General features: G+C 38.4%; 1 protein-coding gene across 1 annotated transcript in view; it reads left to right on the forward strand.

Moving 5' to 3' along the window:
• Positions 1-26,002, forward strand: part of LOC131487090 (beta-galactosidase-1-like protein 3) — a 72,565-nt gene that overhangs the window by 31,693 nt on the left and 14,870 nt on the right. Inside the window, 9 exon segments of the mRNA XM_058687377.1 lie at positions 14,019-14,103; positions 15,664-15,801; positions 16,410-16,490; positions 17,161-17,267; positions 18,359-18,499; positions 18,826-18,897; positions 19,530-19,608; positions 20,041-20,128; positions 20,416-20,527. Of these exon segments, the coding sequence (XP_058543360.1) occupies positions 14,019-14,103; positions 15,664-15,801; positions 16,410-16,490; positions 17,161-17,267; positions 18,359-18,499; positions 18,826-18,897; positions 19,530-19,608; positions 20,041-20,128; positions 20,416-20,527 (903 nt within the window).

A 26,002-nucleotide genomic window follows, 5' to 3' on the forward strand; every position in this document is an offset into this window, starting at 1 on the left:
ATAAATATAGCTATTCTACCTTTCTTTTGGTTAGTGTTTGCATCCTGTATCTTTCTTTATCTTTTTACTTTTTACCTTTTTTTAAGTATTTGTATTTAAAGTGGATTTCTTGTAGATAGCATATAATTATGTATTACATTAAACAATTTTTTTTAAATGTTTATTTATTTTTGAGACAGAGAGAGACAGAGCATGAGCAGGGAAGGGGCAGAGAGAGAGGGAGACACAGAATGTGAAGCAGGCTCCAGGCTCCGAGCTGTCAGCACAGAGCCTGACGCGGGGCTCGAACTCACGAACTGTGAGATCATGACCTGAGCCGAAGTTGGATGCTTAACCGACTGAGCCACCCAGGCGCCTCTGTATTACATTTTTAAACATTCAACCTGACAGTTTTTGTCTCTTAACTGATATGGTTAGATAATTCACGTTTAAAGTGATTATTGATATAGTTGGATTAAAATCTATCATCTTGCTAATTCTTTTCTATTTGTCCCATTTGTTATGTTCCTTTTTTATCCCCCTTCAGTTAATTGAGCAGTTTTTATGATTAAATTTTATCTCCTCTATGGACTAATTTCTTTTCTCAGGTTTTAAGTTTTAGCTGTTGCCCAAGGATTTGAAATATACATGTTAAATTAATCTGAAAGTACTTTCAAATAGTGAACTGCTTCACATGTAGTAATAATATCTTACAATAATATATTCCTAAATACTCATTTTAAAGATGACATTCTATTGTGGGTTTTTTTTGTTTGTTTGTTTTGTTTTTGTTTTTTTTTTCATGGTTTCTGATATTAATTCTTATCTGTGGCTTTTGCAGGTAATTTGTCTTTTATTCTCTGACTGCCTTCAGAATTTTCTCATTGTCTGTAGCTTTTAGAAGCTTGAGTATAATATACTTAGGTGTGGTTTGCTTCTTAGAGTTTATCCTGCTTGATATTCTCACAGAATGGATCTGTGGTTTGGTGTCTGTAATTAATTTTAGAAAATTGTCAACCATTACTTATTCAAATATTTCCTCTCTTCTCTCTTTCTTCTTCTGCAGGTCCAATTATGTGTACATTAGATCATTTAATATTGTCTCAAACTGCTTGGATGCTGTTTTTCCCCCTACTCTTTTTCTCTTTATTTTTAAGTTCAGTTTGGTTGATTTCTATTAGCTTCTCTTTAAGTACACTGATTCATTCCTCTCCTTTGTTGACTTCACCAGTGAGCTCACTGAAGGACTTCCTCATTTCTGTTACTATGTTTTTGATTTCTAGTTTTTCAATTCCATTCCTATAGCTTCCATCTCTCAGCTAAAATTACCCATATTATTTTGCATGGTATCTACCTGTTTCTATTGCAACCTTTATCATATTAACCATCATTATTTTATTTTTTTTAACATTTTTAAAATGTGTTTAAATTTATATCCAAATTAGTTACCATATAGTGCAAAATTGATTTCAGGAGTAGATTCCTTAGTGCCTCTTACCCATTTAGCCCATCCCCCCCTCCCACAACCCCTTCAGTAACCCTCAGTTTGTTCTCCATATTTATGAGTCTCTTCTGTTTTGCCCCCCTCCCTGTTTTTATATTATTTTTGTTTCCCTTCCCTTATGTTCATCTGTTTTGTCTCCTAAAGTCCTCATATGAGTGAAGTCATATGATTTTTGTCTTTCTCTGACTAATTTCACTTAGCCTAATACCCTCCAGTTCCATCCACATAGTTGCAAATGGCAAGATTTCATTCTTTTTGATTGCCGAGTAATACTCCATTATATATATATATATATATATATATATATATATATATATATATACCACATTTTCTTTATCCATTCTTCCATTGATGGACATTTGGGCTCTTTCCATACTTTGGCTATTGTTGATTGTGCTGCTATAAACATGGGGGTGTATGTGTCCCTTCGAACCAGCACACCCATCTCCCGTGGATAAATGCCTATTTTAAATTCACTGTTTAATTACAACATCTGTGTCCTATCTGAGACTGTTCTTGATTATTGCTTTGTCTCTTCAAAGTATGTTTTTTTCCTTGCCTTTTCGTATGACTCATAGTTTTTTAATGAAAATGGAACATCTTGTGTGGGACATAGATATTGTCTTCGACATAAGCATGTCTTTCTGCTAGGCTTTTTATTTTAAGTTTATTTATTTATTTTGAGAGAGAGGGAGAGAGAGAGAAAGAGAGTGAGAATGCATGGAGGAGGGGCAGAGAGAGAAGGAGAGAGAGAATCCCAAGCAGGCTGTGCACTGTCAGCACAGAGCCGAACACAGGGCTTGAACTGATGAGCCATGATATCATGACCTGTGCCAAAATCAAGAGTCCGCCTGAGCCACCCAGGTGCCCCCTGCTAGGCTTTTAATGTGGGTTTTTGTGTTAATTTAGTAGGGAATTGGGTTAAATTTGAAGTTTGTTATTGCTAAGTTTATCCTCCTTGCATCATAGGCTTCAAATTCCTCTAGTACCATCTCTATGTCTGAGCTCCCCTTGGCTTTGGTTCTTCCCTTTGCATTGTACCCCAGAGAGAGTCTGTTCTTCTCAGCACTGCTAGCTCTACTGCATGTTATCTATTCTCTACACTGGTTAGCCTGATGGTGAGGGAAGGAATGCATTCCCTGATGTTCTGGTTGAGCCTTGGTCTTAGTCACCATGTGCTTGGGTCTGAGGGGCTGACGTTTGCATGTGCTCCTGTTTCTCCCTGAGCTGTAGTTCCAGGCCCCGCATAGTTTCTTACTCTTCTCCCAAGACTAGTGGTTTGTTTTGTAGTTTTTTTTCCTGCTTCTGTTTCCAGGAAGCAGGTTTTCACCAGTGCCCTAAGATGACAGCTTTTCTTGCTTTTGTCTCTGCAGATTAAGGCTTTTGTTCCCTAGAAATGAGGGCTGTGGGAGATTTGGCAGTGGCTGCTGCTCCCCTTCCCCAACCAGTACCAGGAATGAAATCAAAGTACTGCAGACTTGGTGGCTTAAACATTTATCTTCTCAAAGTTCTGGAGGCTAGAATCTGAGATCAAGGTGTCAGAAGGATTTGTTTCTTCTGAGGCTGTTCTCCTTGGCCTGTAAGTGGCTGACTTCACCCTGCATCGCCACAAAGTTGTCCCTCTGTGTATGTCTGAATGCTAATCTCTTCTTATAAGGATACTAGTGGTATTGGATTAGGGCCCACCCTAATAATTTCATTTAATCTTAACTAAACATTTTCCAAAACATTTGACCTAAAATTAAACATTTTCCTGTTTAAATACACTTTTCCCAAATATAGTCATATTCTGTGGTACTAGGGATTAGAATTTCAGTATAAATGGGGGGAGGTGGTGGCACAATTCAGCCCATAACTTTCTGCCCTCACCCAGATTCAGGTCCTTCTGCATGCAAAATATATTAGCCTCATCCCAGGAGACCCAACGTCCAATTTTTTTTTCATTTCAGCATCAGTTCTGAGTCCAAAATCTCATCTATTTATTTTTGGGACAGAGAGAGACAGAGCATGAACGGGGGAGGGGCAGAGAGAGAGAGGGAGACACAGAATCGGAAACAGGCTCCAGGCTCCGAGCCATCAGCCCAGAGCCCGACGCGGGGCTCGAACTCACGGACCGCGAGATCGTGACCTGGCTGAAGTCGGACGCTTAACCGACTGCGCCACCCAGGCGCCCCCAAAATCTCATCTAAATATCATCTAAGTCAGGTAGAGATGATACTCCAGATATTATTCATCCTAGGTAAAGTGCTTCTTCAAGTGTGAACTTGTGGAACCAGGTAGCAAGTTATCTGCTTCCAAAATACAATGTAGGACAGACATAGGACAGACAATCTCATTTGAAAAGGGAGAAATTGAAAAGAAGAAAGGGGTCACGGTTCCTAAACAAGTACAAAACCTTGTAGGGTCAATTACATTAAATTTTAAGGCTTCAGAATAATAATTAGATTTTAAGACAATAATAATTCTCTGTTCTCTGTGTCTACCAGGGTGGGCCTCCTTTCAGGTCCACCTGGGTGACAGCCCCACATCCTCAGCCCTGCGCAGTGGTCCTGACTCCTCTAGAACCAAGAAAAAGACATGACATCCTCATCCACTGAGCCTATGCCCTCTGTTCCCACAGTAGTAATGCTGGCCTGCTGACCTCTCAACCACCTTCAGGGTCATTCCTCTTTTTTTTTTTTTTTTGAAGGGTAATGCATGTTTGTAGCCCCATAGCTCTTGTGGGAAATAAGTTTAAGAATTCTGTATGCCTGCACCCATGGGTTAACAAGGCTTACAGCAGAAAACTGCCACAGGGCAAAAGTGCCCAAGGTTAGTCATCAAGCAAAACAAGGCTTAGGGTGAAAAGCCGCCTCCCCAGGATGAAAATGTCCAAGAAAAATTAGAGGTAGAAAGCTATGGGGCAAAAGCACCCAAGATTAGCTAGTGAAAAGGGTGCCTTGTTAACCTTGAGGGAGCATGCTCTAGCAATCTTAAACTTTAGAGATAACAGCTACTTGGCTGTATCGCCCACAGAGAAACTGTCCATCTGGCATCTGGTGCCAATATATCATTGTGCTTTAATCTCAACTTCAAACACCACTCACCACCCACCCGCCCCAAAACCCTTTGCTTCTTACACACACAAGTTAATAGTCACTATCTTATTTGTTTTCTTCTGTATGTTCACCACAAATGTAAAACCTTGAAAGCTCAATAAATACAGAGACAAAACCCCAGTTTGGGGCTCTTGTCTCCTCCCAGACATTAGCCTCTCTCGTATTCAATTCTGCATCTGCTCTCTTGCTGGACAAGAGAGAACTCCAGACTCAAAGTCTGTGACAAGCTCTATTGACACATCCTGTAGAATCTCAGAAGTCTGACATCTTTCCTTCATTTTGTCTCAGCTCTGCCACCTTCAGTCCAAGCAAGTAGCATTTCTGCTAGAATGAAATTTTTAAAAATCTGTTGGCCTCCTGTACAATTCATGGGAGTCCAAGCCATTCGACAAGAGGGTCATCCTTACATCTTTCCTAGATAGCTCCATCTCTATTTCTGGCTTCTGTTGATATGGCTGAATGGATCCATCAGCCATACATACACCAACAACCTCTGTAGCAAATGATTGTCCAGCCACATCCTCGATATTCTGTAATCACACTTTCTCATTGTTTTACAATATACATAGGCCAAGAATTTTACAAATCTTCAGGTCTGGTTCCTTTTAAAAAAATTTAATGTTTATTTATTTTTGAAAGAGAGAGGGAGAGAGAGAGAGACTGAACATGAGTGGGGCAGAGGCAGAGAGACAAGGAGACACAGAATCCGAAGGAGGCTCCAGGCTCTGAGCTGTCAGCACAGAGCCTGATGTGAGGCTTGAATCCATGGACTGTGAGATCATGACCTGAGCTTAACTGACTGAGCCACCCAGGTGCCCCATGTTCCTTTTTTGCTTAACAATTCCTTCCTCTTAGCCACTTTGACTGGTGTGAGGTGGTATCTGAGTGTGGTTTTGGTTTGTATTTCCCTGATGAGGAGTGACATTGAGCATCTTTTCATGTGCCTGTTGGCCATCTGGATGTCTTCTTTAGAGAAGCGTCTATTCATGTTTTCTGCCCATTTCTTCACTGGATTCTTTGTTTTTTGGGTGTTGGGTTTGGTAAGTTCTTCATAGATTTTGGATACTAGCCCTTTGTCCGATAGGTCATTTGCAAATATCTTTTCCCATTCCATTGGTTGCCTTTAGTTTTGTTGATTGTTTCCTTTGCAGTGAGTAAGCTTTTTATCTTCATGAGGTCCCAATAGTTCATTTTTGCTTTTTAATTCCCTTGCCTTTGGGGATGTGTCAAGTAAGAAGTTGCTGCGGCTGAGGTCAGAGAGGTTTTTTTCCTGCTTTCTCATCTAGGGTTTTGATGGTTTCCTGTCTCACATTCAGGTCCTTTATCCATTTTGAGTATATTTCTGTGAATGGTGTAAGAAAGTGGTCTAGTTTCATTCAGAGACTATAGATGCTGGCAAGGATGTGGAGAAACGGGAACCCTCTTGCATTGTTGGTGGGAATGCAAACTGGTGCAGCCTCTCTGGAAAAGTGTGGAGTCCTCAAAAAATTAAAAATAGATCTACCCTATGACCCACCAAAAGCACTGATAGGAATTTTCCCAAGGGATACAGGAGTGCTGATGCATAGGGGCACTTGTACCCCAATGTTTATAGCAGCACTTTCAACAATAGCCAAATTATGGAAAGAGCCCAAATGTCCATCAACTGATGAATGGATAAAGAAATTGTGGTTTATATACACAATGGAATTCTACTTGGCAATGAGAAAGAATGAAATATGGCTTTTTGTAACAATGTGGATGGAACTGGAGAGTGTTATGCTAAGTGAAATAAGTCATACAGAGAAAGACAGATAGCATACGTTTTCACTCCTCTGTGGATCCTGAGAAACTTAAGAGAAGACCATGGGGGAGGAGAAGAAAAAAAAAAAAGGTTAGAGAGGGAGGGAGCCAAAACATAAGAGACTCTTAAAAACTGAGAACAAACTGACGGTTGATGGGGGGTGGGAGAGAGGGGAGTGTGGGTGAGGGGTATTGAGGAGGGCATCTGTTGGGATGAGCACTGGGTGTTGTATGGAAACCAATTTGACAATAAATTTCATATTAAAAAAATTCCTTCCTCAATTTATCTCTGTCTTCTTATATTTCACTATAAGGAACAGGGAGAAACCAGGCCATGCCCATCAACATTTTCTTGGGAATCTCCTCATCTAAATATTGAGGTTCATCCATTGCAAGTTCTGCTTTCCACAAAATATTAGAACTCTATTTATCCAAGTTATTTGCCATTTTATAAGAAGGATCAACTTTCCTTTCCATTTTCTAATAACATTTATTCATTTCCATCTGAGATCTCATCAGAAGCATCATTAACATTCATATTTCTAACAACAATCTGTTTATGATGACATTTTTATTCTCTATGATGATACAAGCTCTCTCTCCAGCTCTCCTCATATTTTTCTGAGTTCTCTCCAAAATTGCCTTTAAGTCCATATTTCTATTTACATTCCCTTCAAGGAAATCTAAGCTTTTTTTTTTTAAAGCATGTACTTCAAGGTTCATCCAGCCTCTACCCATTACCCAGTTCCAAAGCCACTTCCATATCTTTAGGTATTTGTTAACTAATAACAAGTCACTGCAGTACCCCATTTCTTGGTACCAAAATCTGTACTAGTTTCCTTGGCCTGCACTAATAGAACACGACAGACTAGGTGCTTAAACAATGGACATGTATCTTTTCAAAATTCTAGAGGCTTAGATGTCAAAGATCAAGGTGCCCACAGAGTTGTTTCTATCTGAGATTCTCTCCTTGGCCTGTAGATGGTCATCTTCTCCTCCTTGTGTCTTCACATGGTCTTTCCTCTATTCTTTTTTTTTTCAACGTTTTTTTTTTTTGTTTTTTGTTTTTTTATTTATTTTTGGGACAGAGAGAGACAGAGCATGAACGGGGGAGGGGCAGAGAGAGAGGGAGACACAGAATCGGAAGCAGGCTCCAGGCTCCGAGCCATCAGCCCAGAGCCTGACGCGGGGCTCGAACTCACGGACCGCGAGATTGTGACCTGGCTGAAGTCGGACGCTTAACCGACTGCGCCACCCAGGCGCCCCTTTCCTCTATTCTTGTATGTATTTAAATTTCCATTTTTTATAGACACCACTCATTTTGGATTATGGCTTACCCTACTGACCTCTTTTTCACTTAATTACTTCTTTAAAAATCCTGTCTCCAAATATAGTCACATTCTGAGGTCCTGGAAGTTAGGACCTCAATATATGAATTGGGGGAGGGCAATTCACCTGTAACAGAAAGTTACTGAGGATTCTCCCCAATTTTCCCTCAGAACATGTGGTGGAATTTGTGTAGGTAAAACCTTCATAAAGGCCTAAGACCCACCAGGGTGCCTGGGTGGCTCAGTTGGTTAAGTGTCCGACTTCTGCTCAGGTCATGATCTCATGGTTTGTGAGTTGGAGCCCCACATTAGTCTCTGTGTTGACAGTTCAGAGCCAGGGGCTTGCTTCAGATTCTGTGTCTCCCTCTCTCTCTCTCTCTGCCCCTTCCCTACCTGTGCTCTCTCTCTCATAAATAAAGATTACCAAAAAAAGGTGTAAGATCCACCCCACACAGGCCCCCAGGGATGCTAGCTCAATATGTTTCCCTATGTTCTTTTGAACATCTTTAAAAAGGCAATGAGAAATGACTGAAGATAAGAGAATAACCATACTCAGGATAAAACTATCATTGTATCAGTTTAGGATTTACCCATTTAGGGGTGCTCATAGATTTTTCTCCCCCTCTTTTTTTCTAAGTGTTCATTATTATTTTTTAGTTGTTTTTTTCCTTTATGATTTCTTTTTTTTACTGAGGTATAATTGACATATAATATTATATTAGTTTCATGTATATAACATAATGATTTGATATTTTTCTATATTGTGAAAAAAATCACTATAATAAGTCTAGTTAACATGCGATACCACACTTAGTAACAATTTTTTTTCTTGTGATGAGAACTTTTAAGATCTACTGTCAGCAATGTTCATATATGAATACAGTATTATCAATTATAGTCACCATGCTGTGTGTTACATCCCCATGACTTATTTGTTTTGTAACTAGAAATTTATACTTTTTGACCCCCTTTACCTATTTCACCCAACCCCCCAACTACATACCCCCCCCCACAATCTGGCAACCAGCAGTATGTTCTCTGTATCTCTGAGCTTTGTTTTTTGTTGTTGGTTTTTAACTTTTTAAAAAAATATTCTACATATAAGTGAGATCATGTGGTGTTTGTCTTTCTCTATTTGACTTACTTCACTTTGTGCAATGCGCTCAGGTCCATCCATATTGTCACAAATGGCAAGATTTCATTTTTCTTTATGGCTGAAATATTTAAATTCTCTTATATATAGCACATCTTCTTTATCCATTCATCCATCAATGGACCCCTAGGTTGTTTTCATACATTGGCTATTGCATAATGCTGCAAGAAACATGGGGGTGTGTATATCTTTTTGAGTTAGTGTTTTAATTTTTGTATGATAAATACCCAGATGTGGAATTGCTAGATCATATGGTATTTCTATTATTGATGTTTTGAGGAACCTCTGCATTGTTTTCTATAGTGGTTCCACAGATATTACATTCCAATCAACACTGTGTTCCCTTGTCTCTACATAATCACCAACACTTATTTCTTGTTTTTCTGACCGGTGCGAGATGATATCTCATTGTGGTTCTGATTCACATTTCCCTGGATAATTAGTGATGTTGAGCATATTTCCATGTGTTTGTTCCCTATCTATACTTCTTCTCTGGAAAAATGTCTATTCAGAACTTCTGCCCAGTTTTTAATCAGCTATTTGGGGTTTTTTTTTTGTTTTTTTTTTTTGTTTTTTTTGTTTTTTTTGTTTTTTGCTATTGAGTTGTATGAGTTCTTTAGGTATTTTGGATATTAAGTGGTTATCAGATAGATGATTTGCAAGTATTTTATCCCATTAAGTAGGTTGCCTTTTCATTTTGTTAATGGTTTCCTTTGCTGAACAGAAGCTGTTTAGTTTGATGTGATACCACTTGTTTATTTTTGTGTTTGTTGCCTTTGCTTTTGATGTCAGATCCAAAAATCATTGCCAAGACCAATGTCAAGGAGCTTACTGCCTATGTTTTCTTTTAGGAATTCCATGGTTTTGGGTCTTACATTCAAGTATTTAATTTATTTTGAGTTAGCCTTTGTGTAAGTTATAAGATAGGGGTCCAGTTTCATTCTTCTACATGTGGGTGTCCTGTTTTCCTAACACCATTTATCAAAGGGAATATTCTTTCCTCGTTTTGTATTCTTGGCTCCTTTGTTATAAATTAATTGACCATATATGCATGGATTTATTTCTGGGCTCTCAATTCTATTCTACATTGTTTGATTTGTGGTTGTTAAACCTTCTTGCATTGTAGGGATAAATCCCAGTTGATCATGGTGAGTGATTCTTTTAATGTATTGTTGAACTCAGTTTGCTAATATTTTGTTGAAGATTTTTGGATATACATTCTTCAAGTATATTGGCTTACTATTTTCTATTCTTGAAGTATGCTTGGTTTTGATATCAGGGTAATGTTGGCCTTGGAAAATGTTTTTAAAAATATTCCCTCCTTATATTTTTTGGAAGAGTTTGAAAAGGATTTGCATTAGTTATTCTTTAAATGTTTGGAAGTATTCACCAGTTAATCCATCTGGTTCTGGACTTTTGTTTATTGGGATGTATTAGATTCTCTATATCTTCATCATTCAGCCTTGGCAGGTTGTATGTTTCTAGACACTTATGTATTTCATCTTGGTTGTCCAACTTTTTAGCATATAATTGTTCATTGCAGTCTCTTGTTTTCCTTGTATATTTGTGCTATCAATTGTATGTCGTCTTTCATTTCTGATTTTATTTATATGAGTCCTCTATCTTCTTGGTAAGTTTACCCAAAGGTTTTTCTATTTTGTCAATCTTGACAAAGAAAACAGCTCTTAGTTTCATTGATCTTTTTATTGTGTTTTTAGTCTCTCATTTATTTCTACTCTGATCTTTAATATTTTCTTTCTTCTTTTTAAAAACGTTTAAAATGTTTTTATCTTATTTTTGAGAGAGACAGAGAGAGAGAGAGAGAGAGAGAGAGAGAGAGAGAGAGAGAGAGAGAGAGAAGAGAATCAGATCTGAAGCAGGCTTCAGGCTCTGAGCGGTCAGTGCAGAGCCCGATGAGAGGCTCAAACTCACAAACTGTGAGATCATGATCTGAGCTAAAGTCGGGCGCTTAACCGACTGAGCCACCCAGGGACCCCAATATTGCCTTTCTTCTATTAACTTTGGGTTAATTTGTTATTTTTTTAGTTCCTTGAGATATAATGTTAGGTTGTTGATTTGAGATCTTTCTTGGTTTTTTGAGCATCTTTTCATGTGTCTGTTAGCCATCTGGATGTCTTTGGAAAAGTCTGTATTCATGTCTTCTACCCATTTCTTCACTGGATTATTTGTTTTTTTGGGTGTTGAGTTTGGTAAGTTCTTTATAGATTTTGGATACTAACCCTTTATTCGATATGTTATGTGCAAATATCTTCTCCCATTTTGTTGGTTGCCTTTTAGTTTTGTTGATTGTTTCCTTCACTGTGCAGAAGCTTTTTAGTTTGATGAAGTCCAAATAGTTCATTTTTGCTTTTATTTCCTTTGTCTTCTGAGACATATCAAGTAAGAAGTTGCTGTGACCAAGGTCAAAGAAGTTGCTGCTTGTCTTCTGTAGGATTTTGATATTTTCCTGTCTCACGTTCAGGCCTTTAATTCATTTTGAAATATTTTGTGTATGGTATAAGAAAGTGGCCCACATTCATTCTGCATTTCGCTGTCCTTTTTTCCTAGAACCATTTGCTGAAAATACTGTATTGCATTGTATACTCCTTCCTGCTTTGTAAAATATTAGTTGACCATATATTTGCGGTTCCATTTCTGGGTTCTCTATTCTATTCCATTGATCTATGTGTCTCTTTTTGTGCCAGTACCATACTGTCTTAATGACTACAGCTTTGCAATACAGTTTAAAGTCTGGAATTGTGATGCCTCCAGCTTTGGTTTTCTTTTTCTTTTTCTTTTATTTTACAAATTTTTAAACTTTTATTTATTAACGTTATTACATTATGGTGTTTATTTAACTACCCAGGTGTCTCTGGTTTTCTTTTTCAACATTACTTTGGCTATTCAGGGGTCTTTTGTGGTTCCATACAAATTTTAGGATTGTTTGTTCTAGGTCTGTGAAGAATGCTGGTGTTATTTTGATACGGATTGCATTGAATGTGTAGATTGTTTTGGGTAGTATCAACATCTTAGCAATATTTTTTCTTCTAATCCATGAGCATGGAATGTTTGCCCATTTCTTTGAGTCTTCTTCAACTTCTTCCATAAATTTCTATAGTTTTCAGCATACAGATCTTTTACCTTTTTGGTTAGGTTTATTCCTAGTATTTTATGGGTTTTGGTGCAATTGTAAATGGGATTGATTCTTTGATATCTCTTGCTGCTGCTTCATTAGTGGTGTATAGAAATGCAGGCAATTTCTGTGCATTGGTTTTATATCTTGCAACTTTGCTGAATTCATGTGTCATCTCTAGCAATTTTTTGGTGAAATCTTTCAGGTATTCCATATAGAGTATCATGTCATCTGCGAAGAGTTTTACTTCTTCCTTGCTGATTTGGATGCCTTTTTTCTTTTTGTTGTCTGATTGCTGAGGCTAGGCCTTCTAATACTATGTCGAACAACAGTGGTGAAAGTAGACATCCCTGTTGTGTTTCTGACCTTAGGGGGAAAGCTCTCAGTTTTTCCCCATTGAGTATGATATTAGCTGTGGGCCTCTCATATATGGCTTTTATGATGTTAAGCTATGTTCCTTCTATCCCTACTTTCTTGAGGGTTTTTATCAAGAAAGGATTCTGTATTTTGTCAAATGCTTTTTCTGCATCTATTTAAAGGCACCAGGTTAATATTTTAGCTTCTTATGTTTTCTTATTCTGTCTTCCTTGAGCACTTTTAGTTGTGTTTAATGCCTGAGTTTATAGAGGTAACTGTTTCATTGAGATTCTTAACTTCACAGCAATATTTTTGGGCCACAATTTTGACTGTCCCATGGCAAGTGTTTGATGTTTATCCTTTGTAATTTCTTTCCTTTTTTTCTCCCAGTTTTTATGGTAATTAAAAAACATATTCTGTTCTTATTCCTTTTTTATTATTACTCTTTAGTTAAGATCAGTTTTTATTGGTTAAAAAACTTAAGTGATGTTCTATGAGATAGATTACATGACTGTCTCTCAGGCTAACAATCTTAATGACACATTGTTTTATGTAGGGATGAATTCTTTTCTTTACCTACCTCCTTTTTCCCATTTTTGGCTGACCAAGGGAAGCAGTTGAAATCTGCTCTCAGATGCCTCACAAGCAGACTTCTTTCCACTAATAGTTTTTATCTGTGATTCTGCGATAATTGCTTTCTTTCAAGCTTCTGATACATTTTGTTATGCAAAGTGTACTCTTTTTGCCAGCTCATATGCCCCATTTTGTAATTAAAAATAAAAAAAAAATTTGATATTTCACTATAGGATATGCTTTATATTTGGGAGAAATTTGTGCTGGCACCCTTTCCTAAAATCATCAACAAAAAGCATCTTCTTTCTTCATTTGTTTAATACGTGATAGAACTTCAATACTTTGGCACTTGTTCTTTTTAATTTATATTTTGAAGTTTCAGATGTCTGCTAGGTTCATGGAAGATGTTGTTTGTGTTTCCATTTCTCATTCTTTATTTTGGTTTTGAGGATATCCAAGAGGAGAATATCAAATGCACCAATAGCACAGTACCACTTTAATACCAGAAATCAGTCTTCCCTCTTTAATACAAATGGCATTTGTGTAGTAAAAGTTTCCAATGAAAAAGTAATTAAACTACCAAAAAGGAAGAAAATGGAAGCCAGGTAATATGGATTTAATTCAGGAAACAGAATATAATATAAAAATTCTTATTAATATTCATAAATATACGGATAATATTATTTATACATGAGACAAGAGTAAGATATTAAGAAAAAGGGATACTCAGAGAACCAAAAGAAACCTTTGAAATAATTTTATCATTTATTGTGTTGACCATTTGCGGGGCATTTTCAATCTAGAGATACATATCCTTCAGTTAAAGGAAGTTTTCATGTTAGTTATTTGTAATTTCCTTTCCTCTGTGTTCTTTGTTCTCTTTTCATAACTTTTATCAGTAAGGTGTTGGGCATCCTAAATTGATCTTATAAGATATTTAAGTTGTCTCATATTTTATATCCTGTTACTTTTACTATTTATAGGAAATTTCCTCAATTTTACCTCCAACTCATTTTTAACTTTTTATTTAAAGTTTTTATCTTGTATTCAATTTTTCTGATATTCTTTTTACATCTTCTCAGGCTTGGTATTTGCTTTTGTTTGTTTTTAGAGGAATAAACCCATTATGGTCATGGAATTCTGGGTTGGCTGGTTTGACACATGGGGAGGTAAACATATGATTAAAAATGCTGAAGGTAAGTGTTTTGCAGTGTTTGACCCCAAGTAGAGGTGGCCCTGAGTCATGGATCATTCACACATTTCTTTGCTAATTAATTAGCTCATTCAACCACAAATATTATTCAATACCTATTAGGTACAGGGATTTGGGTAGGCTTGAGGGTGCATTGATGAACAAAAATGACCTGGTTCCTACCCTCAGGGTAGAGATGAAAGATAATTAAGAGTTTAGTATAATTGACAGTTAAGAAATGATCAAGAGTTCCATATATTAAAAGTGCTTTGAAGCAAACAAACAGGTGCAGTGATAGAAAAGACAGGGACAGGCCTGCAGAGGTAAGGTGAGGTGGTCATGGAAAGGGTCTTGGAAAGATAACATCTCTGAAGAAGGGGATGCATTTGCTAAAAGTCTTAATCATCTCTGGTAAATGCACAGGCCATTGCCATGGTGTTGTCAACTACCTGGTAGTAATTATCAGAAGATAATATGTGATGATAGTTGAAAGCATGGATCCTGGAACCAAAGAGATAAGGATTTCAGTCTCAACTCTGCTAGTCTGCATAACTAGCTGCGTGACCCAAGGCAGCTTTCCTTGTCTGCTAAGTCTCAGTGCCCTCACCTGAAACAGGAATTATCAAGTAACCTACCTCATAGACTTGTTGTGAGGATTTAATTAGATAAACCACTCAGAACAGTGCCTGGCAGATGTTGTTGACTTAATAAAAGTATTTTGCTACTAAAGATATTTTGCTGTTGATATGAAAACAAGCTCACTTGTACCAGAAGTAAAGCAAACCAACAAAAAATACCAGGTAACTGAGGAAAGCCCACTTGGACCGAAACAAACCAAAACAAAACAAAAAAACCCACCACCACCACCAAAGTTTTCTGATTACTTTCATGTCAAGCACTATGCCATGTTTCTTATGTATATTCTGTCATCAATACTATGAGGTAGTAGGAATTAGGACCTTCATTTAGGAGATAAAGAAGGAGGCTCTGAGAGAAAAATAGGCTGTCCAATTCATGCAAATATTAAAAAGCACAGCCAGGATTGAATTCCACATGTTCCCCATGATGGCCAGTAGAAAGATGATCATACCTTTTAAATCATGGTGACAAAATAAGAGTTTCTGTGGCTAAATATTGGGAATAACCACTTGTGGACTATTGCAGTGGTTTTAAATGAGTGTCTCAAGAGATAGTAATCCTGGAATGGAGTAATGAGGTTATATTAATTTATTTGTACAATTTCAAAAAATTTAATGAACATTAGATACATAAGTGACATAAAGGTTCTTGGGCCATTATTAAATATATATAACATACAGCCAAATTATGTCCATACTCTGAGAAAAATAATTTTTTAAAAGTCTTTTGGTATTGATAAGACTTGGTTTCCTGGAATAGTTGTGGTAAATTCCACCTATTTTCTGGTTAGAATCTTAGTGGAGGTTGGAGAACAAAATAATTAAGTTGATTATGTGGGGGAGGGGTTTGAGAATGATAAGATTTTATCAGAGACTTCTGTCTTAATTTTTAATTTTCTCTGTGTTCTTATCTTCCTCCTTTACAGATGTTGAGGATACTGTGTCCAAATTTATCACATCTGAAATATCCTTCAATGTATATATGTTCCATGGTGGAACCAACTTTGGTTTCATGAATGGGGCCACATATTTTGGGAAACACAGAGGTGTTGTCACTAGTTATGGCAAGTGCTCACTGGTATGGTCACCTCTTGGCATAGTGGTACTGGAGCTCTACAGAGGAGGTTCCAAAAGCATGCCCTGAGCATCAATGAATTCTTGACCTATAATTTATGCTGAAGATTCAGGATTTTCCTGTCTAATTTCCTTTCTTTTGTGATGTTCATAATGCCCCCAACAGGCTGTAATTGAATAGATGCGGTGCCTCAGACCTAGAGCCCTGCTTCACTCATCATATATACTGATCCCTTGACTTGAACCTTCTAAGACACACAGAATACAAATAGTGACTGCTGTGTGGGCACTGATAGACACACCAAGGCAATCCAGATTGAGGGAAGAAGGGAGTGTCCATTAGAAAGTAAAACAGAAAGATGAGTCCAGTGTCTTGGTAGCCTCAGATCCTCAGGAAGTGTTGTGTGGAATGCTCCCAAAGTGGCATTACTTGCACCCTCCCACCCCACCCCAGCCTGGGATGGACTGGTCCAGGGGGTGGGGAAGATGTATCTTCTGTCTCCCTCTGGTAGTCCTGACCTGTCTCATGACAGAAGTGCTGAAACAGGGTCTATTATGGAGGGTTTCCTGCCAATGAAAATATCCTGGTGTCTTGCAGACTATGATGCTGTGCTGACAGAGGCTGGAGATTACACAGAAAAATATTTCAAGCTTCGAAAACTCTTTGGATCTGTTGTAGGTACTCAGCAACATTTTTAACTTGAGGGAGGTTCTCCTGATGAAGTGGAAGGGTAAGGCAAGGGAAGGTTCCCTCATGGGCAGAAACTTGGAGACTTAAGACCTATGGCAAACTTAAGTTCAAATCCCAGTTTTCCCACTTAAAAGATAAGTGGCTTTGCATGAGTATTTTAAGCCCATAAACCTGTTTCCTCATTGAAACATAAAGACAATGATATTTGACTCCTATAGTGACTGTGAAAATTAAGTTACTATTTGTAGAGCTCTTAATATGATGACATAGTACCCTCACATAAAATAGCAAAAGCTATCTTACTTCATTTTACTTGTTTAAATAAAGTCACTCATCTACTATGTTCTAGAAAGTAAGTGAGCACTGGCATTGCCAGAAGGCATAAGGTACAGTTCTTGTTCCCTGAGAGCCCTTAGTCTATATGACCAACATTACCCTGTAGAGGTGTGTGTCTATCAGCTATCTGTGCATACAAAATAGTTCCAACTGTTATTTACAGTTTCTCATCACTCTTGGAGAAGTATCACATATGCTAGGATAGGACCCATTTCTCTTGTTGGCTCTGGGGTACAAGAGTTCTTGGGTAGGGCTGAGGAAGTTTGGAGAAGGCAGTAGTTATTTCAGGCACTTCTTGCCCCATCACTCATTTTCATTTCAGCAGTGCATCTGCCCCCTTTACCCAAGCTCTCTCCCAAGGCTGAGTATCCCGCTGTGAAACCGTCCCTTTATTTGCCACTGTGGGATGTTCTACAGTACTTAAATAAGGTGAGTACTGCCTGGCACTGGAATGGAGGGGTGACCATTGGGGGCATGGGGACAAGGCCTTAGGCCACAGAGTAGAGAATCCTTTAAGAACTTTTTATTGGGAAGGGTGAAAATAAATCCTTTGGGTGCCCATATTTAGAATTATGGGGTAAGAACCACAAACTTTCTGGGTAGACTGTGAAGAGGCTTCAACCTGAAGAATGAATGAGGGTGGGGGAGAGGCAAGATATTGGAGGATCCTCTTTGCCAGCTCAGATGAACCCATCTGATAGATGCTCTTGTGTGGGACTACATGATCCCTATGGGAAAGACTGAGAGCCAGGAACCCATGACACAGAGTTTGACTCTACAATCAAATAGGCCAAATCACTGAACTTTTATGGGTTCATACTCTCCCTTTAAAATTATATTACTTGGGGGGCGCCTGGGTGGCGCAGTCGGTTAAGCGTCCGACTTCAGCCAGGTCACGATCTCGCGGTCCGTGAGTTCGAGCCCCGCGTCAGGCTCTGGGCTGATGGCTCGGAGCCTGGAGCCTGTTTCCGATTCTGTGTCTCCCTCTCTCTCTGCCCCTCCCCCGTTTATGCTCTGTCTCTCTCTGTCCCAAAAATAAATAAAAAACGTTGAAAAAAATTTAAAAAAATTATATTACTTGGACTATTTTGAAGAAAAGGTTAAAATTATTTGAAAAATTTTAACTCTTGAATTCATATTAGTTTCACCTCTGCTATCACTATTTTAGATAAAAAGTCATGATTGGCACATTGTAGATGCTAACTAAATGTTTGCTTTAGTGCATAATTCTTTACTTAACTTAGTTTATGTTGAAATACAACTTATTCACTCCATTAATTGCATGATTGCAGTAATTTTTCCCTCTACCATGCTCCCACCATCCCTTGAGTTTTTCAGACAGTGAAGACGTGGAGATGATGCAAAAGAGCATTATCACATTGCATTGGTTTTAGTATTTCTCATCCAAATATCTGTTGGGAACAATTAAGAGGTACAACAAAAAATGACAAGAACCTGTGGAAGAAGGATCCCAACTTCTCATCATCCTGGTTCCTGTTTCTGCAATATTTCTCTCACAGCCTGTTATATCTCATACACCAGTCAACATGGAGAGCCTCCCTATAAACAATGGGAATGGTCAGTCCTATGGATTAGTGCTTTATGAGACTTTTATCTGCTGTGGAGGTTCTCTCCATGCTAATGTTCAAGATACAGCACAGGTAGGGGTCAGCAGGCTGTCTATGGAGGTAAGCAGAACATTTAGCCTGACTTATTGGGAAGGATTGTCAATGGTCACTTTACTGTTAGATAATATTTTCAAGCACCTACTATCTGTGAGGCATTGGGAATATAAAGTCAAACCAAAGAAACTTGCTTTCTGCTTTATCACAAATTAAGTGTATGAAAGCCTCCTGGTCAGCTTCTATCCATCTGTGATCACCAAGGCCAGCCCCTTACTTCATAATGATCTGTTCCCTAAACCAGAGCTTCTCTTTTCCTTTCTTCAGGTACACCTACCAGTCTGATGCTGACTCTTCTTTTGCAGGTGTTTTTGAATGAGAAAAATATAGGACTTCTGGGTGATGGTATTAAGAAGTTGAACATTCCTAAAATCAGGGTATGTAATTCAAGAGTCTGGGTGCTTCCTTAGACCTCTGACTCAAATGTAGTCATAGCCTGGTCCTGAGATAGACTACCTCCTTCTTATGCCACTGCCCTTTGGTATTGTTCCTCATTTGGGTTTCCAGCAGCAAGTATTTAGGGCTATAAGCATAAATGCATCTCCTAGGTCCAAGTTTAGCAGAGCTGCAGCATACACGCTTCAGTGTGAATGGAACTTCCCCATTAGGCCCCGAGTCAATCATCTGCCCCTGGTTAGGTCTCTGATCAAAGGCACACAGTTGAGTCAAGGCAAATTCTTTCCCAAGGCAAGTCAGCAGGGAAAACGGAAGATTGAGTTTGGAACAGGAACACAAAGAGTCCTCATGAGAGAGGAGGATTGTTGGGCTCTAGAGCAGAGCCCATTTTCTCCCATTTACTTGTACTTCCATCTGGGACTCAGAGAATAGAATGGGTTCTAGAGTAAAAACTCTACGAAGCCATGTAGTCTCTGTGAACTGGTCTATCCCAAGCAGGAATGTCAACAACTACTTCTCCTCCTCCTGCTCCTCTTCCTCTTTCTCCTCCTCCTTTTCCCTCCGACTCCTCACCCTCTCCTTTCTCTCTCCCTGTCCCTCTGCTTCTTCTTAGGAATGTCAACTTCTAAGAATCCTGGTGGAGAATCAAGGACGAGTCAATTTTTCATGGAAAATTCAAGATCAGCGGAAAGGTGGGAAACAGGCTGTAATCTCTCTTTATGGTTAATTGGATCCTATACTGAAGCAGTATTGCACTTGGGAGGAAAAAATGAAACCCTTGAGCAGTGGGATACCTAGGTCCCAGAACCAAAGACTCAAATTCCTTCCCTCTCCCTGGTCCTGCCTTCTCCTGGTAGGAAAACACAGCAGTTAGGTTGGGTCTTGGCCTATTGTGGAGCAAGGCCCAGTCTCCCATTGGGAATTTCAGAGAAAGTTCTGATACTAAGTGGGACGTTTTCTTGGTAATATGGAAACATACAAGAAACTTTCAGTTATAGCAGGCCAGACAAGTGTTTGCCCTCCTGTCTGAGCCATTGTCACAGGCATATAGAGTCTGCATTTCTTTTCCAGACACTGAAGAATGTCTAGTTCCTGTCCACATTCTTTCCTACCTCCACTTGCAGGATTAACTGGATCTGTCACTATTGATAACATTCCCTTGAACGGTTTTATTATCTACTCTCTGGAGATGACCATGAGCTTCTTTGAAAGGTATGTTCCTACTTATGCCCAAAAAACACTTGGAGGGATCAGGGGGCTTACAGATGTCAAAGTCTTCACTTTGCAGATGAATAGCCAAGATTCAGAAAAGTGAAATGATTTACCCCTGATTATAGAGTGCTTTAAGGTCAGGACTAGAACCCCAGAACTAGTCTCCTGACTCCTGATTTAATGCTTCTAATATATCTCCCTGATATCAGAATTATGGGCTCTGAGTGGGGAAACGTTGGCACTAGAAAGAGGAGGGGGTCTTTTTCAACGCTCTGCTCTTTCTCTAGGCTCCGCTCTGCCACCTGGAAGCCTGTCCAAAAAAACTATTCAGGCCCTGCCTTCTACCTTGGTACCTTGAAGGCTGGTTCTTCACCCAAGGACACTTTCCTGAGACTACTTGTAAGTGAGCTGACCTAATCTCTTCTGGTGTCCCAACCACCTATTCTTTTCAAAACAGTTTTGAAGCAAAGCTATAGTGTTCCTGGAAGAAATACCTCCCTATTCTATTTGTTTTTCTCTTTCTCATTTGGAACAAGACTTCCGACATTTCTCAATCTTCCTAATTTATCATTATTAAAAAAATAGTAAATCAGAACACAATGGAAAATTCGAAATAATAGGAAGCTATAGAATGAAAATGATGACATTTCTCCTTCTAATCTATTCCCTGTTCCAATTCCTTTCTACTTCTCAGGACTAAACATTACCCATGTCACTGGACCAAAATGGGCCACTCCTTGGTGAGTTATGGATAGAGACTATACCAAGTGGAGTTGCCTACAAGGAGATCATGAAAAATAATTTCCAAAGCCTGTCCCCTTAAAGATGGGAAAGCAGACTCCTTTTAGTAGGGCTTGGAATGGATATTCGGAAGGGGTTTTAGCATTATCATGAGGTTGAGGTCACTTCTAGCAATTTTTGGTTCCTCTGCACAGGTGTGGCCCTCAAATATTTCTTTTTCTATTCCAGCAGTACCTTAGTTTCTTTCTAAAGGTAAGATTGACAGCTAGGTAGAAGCTTCTAGGAGTTTAGTTCCTAAAAGGTAATATTTACAGACAGAAAGTTCTATAAGAAATTTCCTGAGTTCAGGGGATTAGGCTGGTGATATCAACAGTTTGTGCGATTTCATATATAACTTTGCCAAAACATATACACAATTATTCCATTAATAGGAAGGGGATCATTCCCTAAATTATATTCTGCAACTTTGGGGGTGCAGTAATTTTTACCTAGTATAGCTATTTTTACCTAGTGTATATATATATATATATATATATATATATATATATATATACACACACACACACACATATACATACACATAATGACATAAATGCATGAAATATTATGCACAAAATAAATGAACAGTTCAATAAATTATCACAAAGTGAACACCATGTAATTTATTTGAAATAAAAAAATAAAATATTGTCAGCACCCCTCCCAATCACTGCCTCTCCTCTCTAACTATTATCTTGACTTCTAACACTCCAATTCAGTGCTTCTTCTTTAGACTTCATGTAAGTTGAACTGCCTTCCTCCCCTCCCCCCCCCCCCCCCCCGCGTGGCCTTTTTTGTTGCTGAGATTCAGCCATTAAATGATGTTGTGGGGCTTTATTCATTTTCATAGTTGTATAGGATTCCATTTTATAAAATATCATACTTTATTTAATCTTCAACCATCATTCTACTGTTGATAGACATTTATATTATTTCTAGTGTTTGACTACTATATATATATATTTTCTTTTTAATATGAAATTTAGTGTCAAATTGGTTCCCATAGAACACCCAGTGCTCCTGGGTGAGTGCTCCTGGGAGAGAACCAACAGGTTCTCTCCTCAATGCCCATCACCCATTTTCCCCTCCCACCACCCCCCATCAACCCTCAGTTTGTTCTCAGTTTTTAAGGGTCTCTTATGGTTTGACTCCTTCCCTCTCTGTCCTTTTTTTTATTCCCCCTTCTACTCCCCCATGGTCTTCTGTTAAGTTTCTCAGGATCCACATAAGAGTGAAAACATCAGGTAACTGTCTTTCTCTGTATGACTTATTTCATTTAGCATAACACTCTCCAGTCCCATCCACATTGCTACAAAAGGTCATATTTCATTCTTTCTCACGGCCACGTAGTATTCCATTGTGTATATAAACCACAACTTCTTTATCCATTCATTAGTTGATGGACATTTAGGCTCTTTCCATAATTTGGCTATTGTTGAAAATGCTGCTATAAACATTGGGGTACAAGTGCCCCTATGCATCAGCACTCCTGTATCCCTGGGGTAAATTCCTAGCAGTGATATTGCTGGGGCAGAGTAGATCTGTTTTTAATTTTTTGAGGAACCTCCACATTGTTTCCAGAGTGGCTGCACCAGTTTGCATTCCCACCAACAGTGCAAGAGGGTTCCTGTTTCTCCACATCCTCTCCAGCATCTATAGTCTCCTGATTTGTTCATTTTGGCCACCCTGACTGGCATGAGGTGGTATCTGAGTGTGGTTTTGATTTGTATTTCCCTGATGAGGAGCGATGTTGAGCATCTTTTCATGTGCCTGTTGGCCATCTGGATGTCTTCTTTAGAGAAGTGTCTATTCATGTTTTCTGCCCATTTCTTCACTGGATTCTTTGTTTTTCGGGAGTGGAGTTTGGTCAGTTTCTTTATAGATTTTGGATACTAGCCCTTTGTCCGATATGTCATTTGCAAATATCTTTTTCCATTCCGTTGGTTGCCTTTTAGTTTTTTTGATTGTTTCCTTTGCAGTGCAGAAGCTTTTTATCTTCATGAGGTTCCAATAGTTCATTTTTTCTTTTAATTTTTTGCCTTTGGAGATGTGTCAAGTAAGAAATTTCTGCGGCTGAGGTCAGAGAGGTTTTTTCCTGCTTTCTTCTCTAGGGTTTTGATGGTTTCCTGTCACATTCAGGTCCTTCATCCATTTTGAGTTTACATTTGTGAATGTGTAAGAAAGTGGTCTAGTTTCATTCTTCTGCATGTTGCTGTCCAGTTCTCCCAGAACCAATTTTTAAAGAGACTGTCTTTTTTCCATTGCATATTCTTTCTTGCTTTGTCAAAGATGAGTTGGGCATACGTTTGTGGGTCTAGTTCTGGGGTTTCTATTCTATTCCATTGGTCGATGTGTCTGTTTTTGTGCCAATACCATGCTGTCTTGATGATTACAACTTTGTAGTAGAGGCTAAAGTCTGGGATTGTGATGCCTCCTGCTTTGGTCTTCTTCTTCAAAATTACTTTGGCTATTCGGGGTCTTTTGTGGTTCCATACGAATTTTAGGATTGCTTGTTCTAGTTTCGAGAAGAATGCTGGTGCAATTTTGATTGGGATTGCATTGAATGTGTAGATAGCTTTGGGTAGTATTGACATTTTGACAATATTTATTCTTCCAATATATGAGCACGGAATGTTTTTCCATTTCTTTATATCTTCTTCAATTTCCTTCATGAGCTTTCTATAGTTTTCAGCATACAGATCTTTTACATCTTTGGTTAAGTTTCTTCCTAGGTATTTTATGCCTCTTGGTGCAATTGTGAATGGGATCAGTTTCTTTATTTGTCTTTCTGTTGCTTCATTGTTAGTGTATGCAACTGATTTGTACATTGATTTTGTATCCTGCAACTTTGCTAAATTCATGTATCAGTTCTAGCAGACTTCTGGTGGAGTCTATCGGATTTTCCATGTATAATATCATATCATCTGCAAAAAGTGAAAGCTTAACTTCATCTTTGCCAATTTGGATGCCTTTGATTTCCTTTTGTTGTCTGATTGCTGATGCTAGCACTTCCAACACTATGTTAAACAACATTGGTGAGAGTGGACATCCCTGTCGTGTTCCTTATCTTAGGGAAAAAGCTGTCAGTTTTTCCCCATTGAGAATGATGTTAGCTGTGGGCTTTTCATAAATGGCTTTTATAATGTTTAAGTATGTTCCTTCTATCCTGACTTTCTCGAGGGTTTTTATTAAGAAACGTTGCTGAATTTTGTCAAAGGTCTTTTCTGCATCGATTGACAGGATCATATGGTTCTTATCTTTTCTTTTATTAATGTGATGTATCACGTTGATCGATTTGCGAATGTTGAACCAGCCCTGCATCCCAGGAATGAATCCCACTTGATCATGGTGAATAATTCTTTTTTATATGCTGTTGAATTCGATTTGCTAGTATCTTATTGAGAATTTTTGCATCCATATTCATCAGGGATATTGGCCTGTAGTTCTCTTTTTTTTGCTGGGTCTCTCTCTCTCTGGTTTAGGAATCAAAGTAATACTGGCTTCATAGAATGAGTCTGGAAGTTTTCCTTCCCTTTCTATTTTTTTGAATAGCTTGAGAAGGATAGGTATTATCTCTGCTTTAAATGTCTGGTAGGACTCCCCTGGGAAGCCATCTGGTCCTGGACTCTTATTTGTTGGGAGATTTTTGATGACTGATTCAATTTCTTCGCTGGTTATGGGTCTGTTCAAGCTTTCTATTTCTTCCTGATTGAGTTTTGGAAGCTTGTGGGTTTTTAGGAACTTGTCCATTTCTTCCAGGTTGTCCAGTTTGTTGGCATATAATTTTTCATAGTATTCCCTGGTAATTGCTTGTATCTCTGAGGGATTGGTTGTAATAATTCCATTTTCATTCATGATTTTATCTATTTGGGTCATCTCCCTTTTCTTTTTGAGAAGCCTGGCTAGAGGTTTGTCAATTTCGTTTATTTTTCAAAAAACCAACTCTTGGTTTCGTTGATCTGCTGTACAGGTTTTTTAGATTCTATATTGTTTATTTCTGCTCTGATCTTTATGATTTCTCTTCTTCTGCTGGGTTTAGGCTGCCTTTGCTGTTCTGTTTCTATTTCCTTTAGGTGTGCTGTTAGATTTTGTATTTGGGATTTTTCTTGTTTCTTGAGATAGGCCTGGATTGCAATGTATTTTCCTCTCAGGACTGCCTTCGCTGCGTCCCAAAGCGTTTGGATTGTTGTATTTTCATTTTCATTTGTTTCCATATATTTTTTAATTTCTTCTCTAATTGCCTGGTTGACCCATTCATTCTTTAGTAGGGTGATCTTTAACCTCCATGCTTTTGGAGGTTTTCCAGACTTTTTCCTGTGGTTGAGTTCAAGCTTCATAGCATTGTGGTCTGAAAGTATGCATGGTATGATTTCAATTCTTGTATACGTATGAAGGGCTGTTTTGTGACCCAGCATGTGATCTATCTTGGAGAATGTTCCATGTGCACTCAAGAAGAAAGCATATTCTGTTGCTTTGGGATGCAGAGTTCTAAATATATCTGTCAAGTCCATCTGATCCAATGTATCATTCAGGGCCCTTGTTTCTTTATTGACCGTGTGTCTAGATGATCTATCCATTTCTGTAAGTGGAGTGTTAAAGTCCCCTGCAATTACCACATTCTTATCAATAAGGTTGCTTATGTTTGTGAGTAATTGTTTTATATATTTGGGGGCTCCTGTATTTGGCGCATAGACATTTATAATTGTTAGCTCTTTCTCATGGATAGACCCTGTGATTATTATATAATGCCCTTCTTCATCTCTTGTTACAGCCTTTAATTTAATGTCTAGTTTGTCTGATATAAGTATGGCTACTCCAGCTTTCTTTTGACTTCCAGTGGCATGATAAATAGTTCTCCATCCCCTCCTTCTCAATCTGAAGGTGTCCTCAGGTCTAAAATGAGTCTCTTGTAGACAGCAAATAGATGGGTCTTGTTTTTTTATCCATTCTGATACCCTATGTCTTTTGGTTGGCGCATTTAATCCATTTACATTCAGTGTTATTATAGAAAGATATGGGTTTAGAGTCATTGTGATGTCCATAGGTTTCATGCTTGTAGCGATGTCTCTGGTACTTTGTCTCACAGGATCCCCC

The sequence above is a fragment of the Neofelis nebulosa genome, chromosome 10 (genome assembly GCF_028018385.1).
Source record: "Neofelis nebulosa isolate mNeoNeb1 chromosome 10, mNeoNeb1.pri, whole genome shotgun sequence".
NCBI classification, from domain to species: domain Eukaryota; kingdom Metazoa; phylum Chordata; class Mammalia; order Carnivora; family Felidae; genus Neofelis; species Neofelis nebulosa.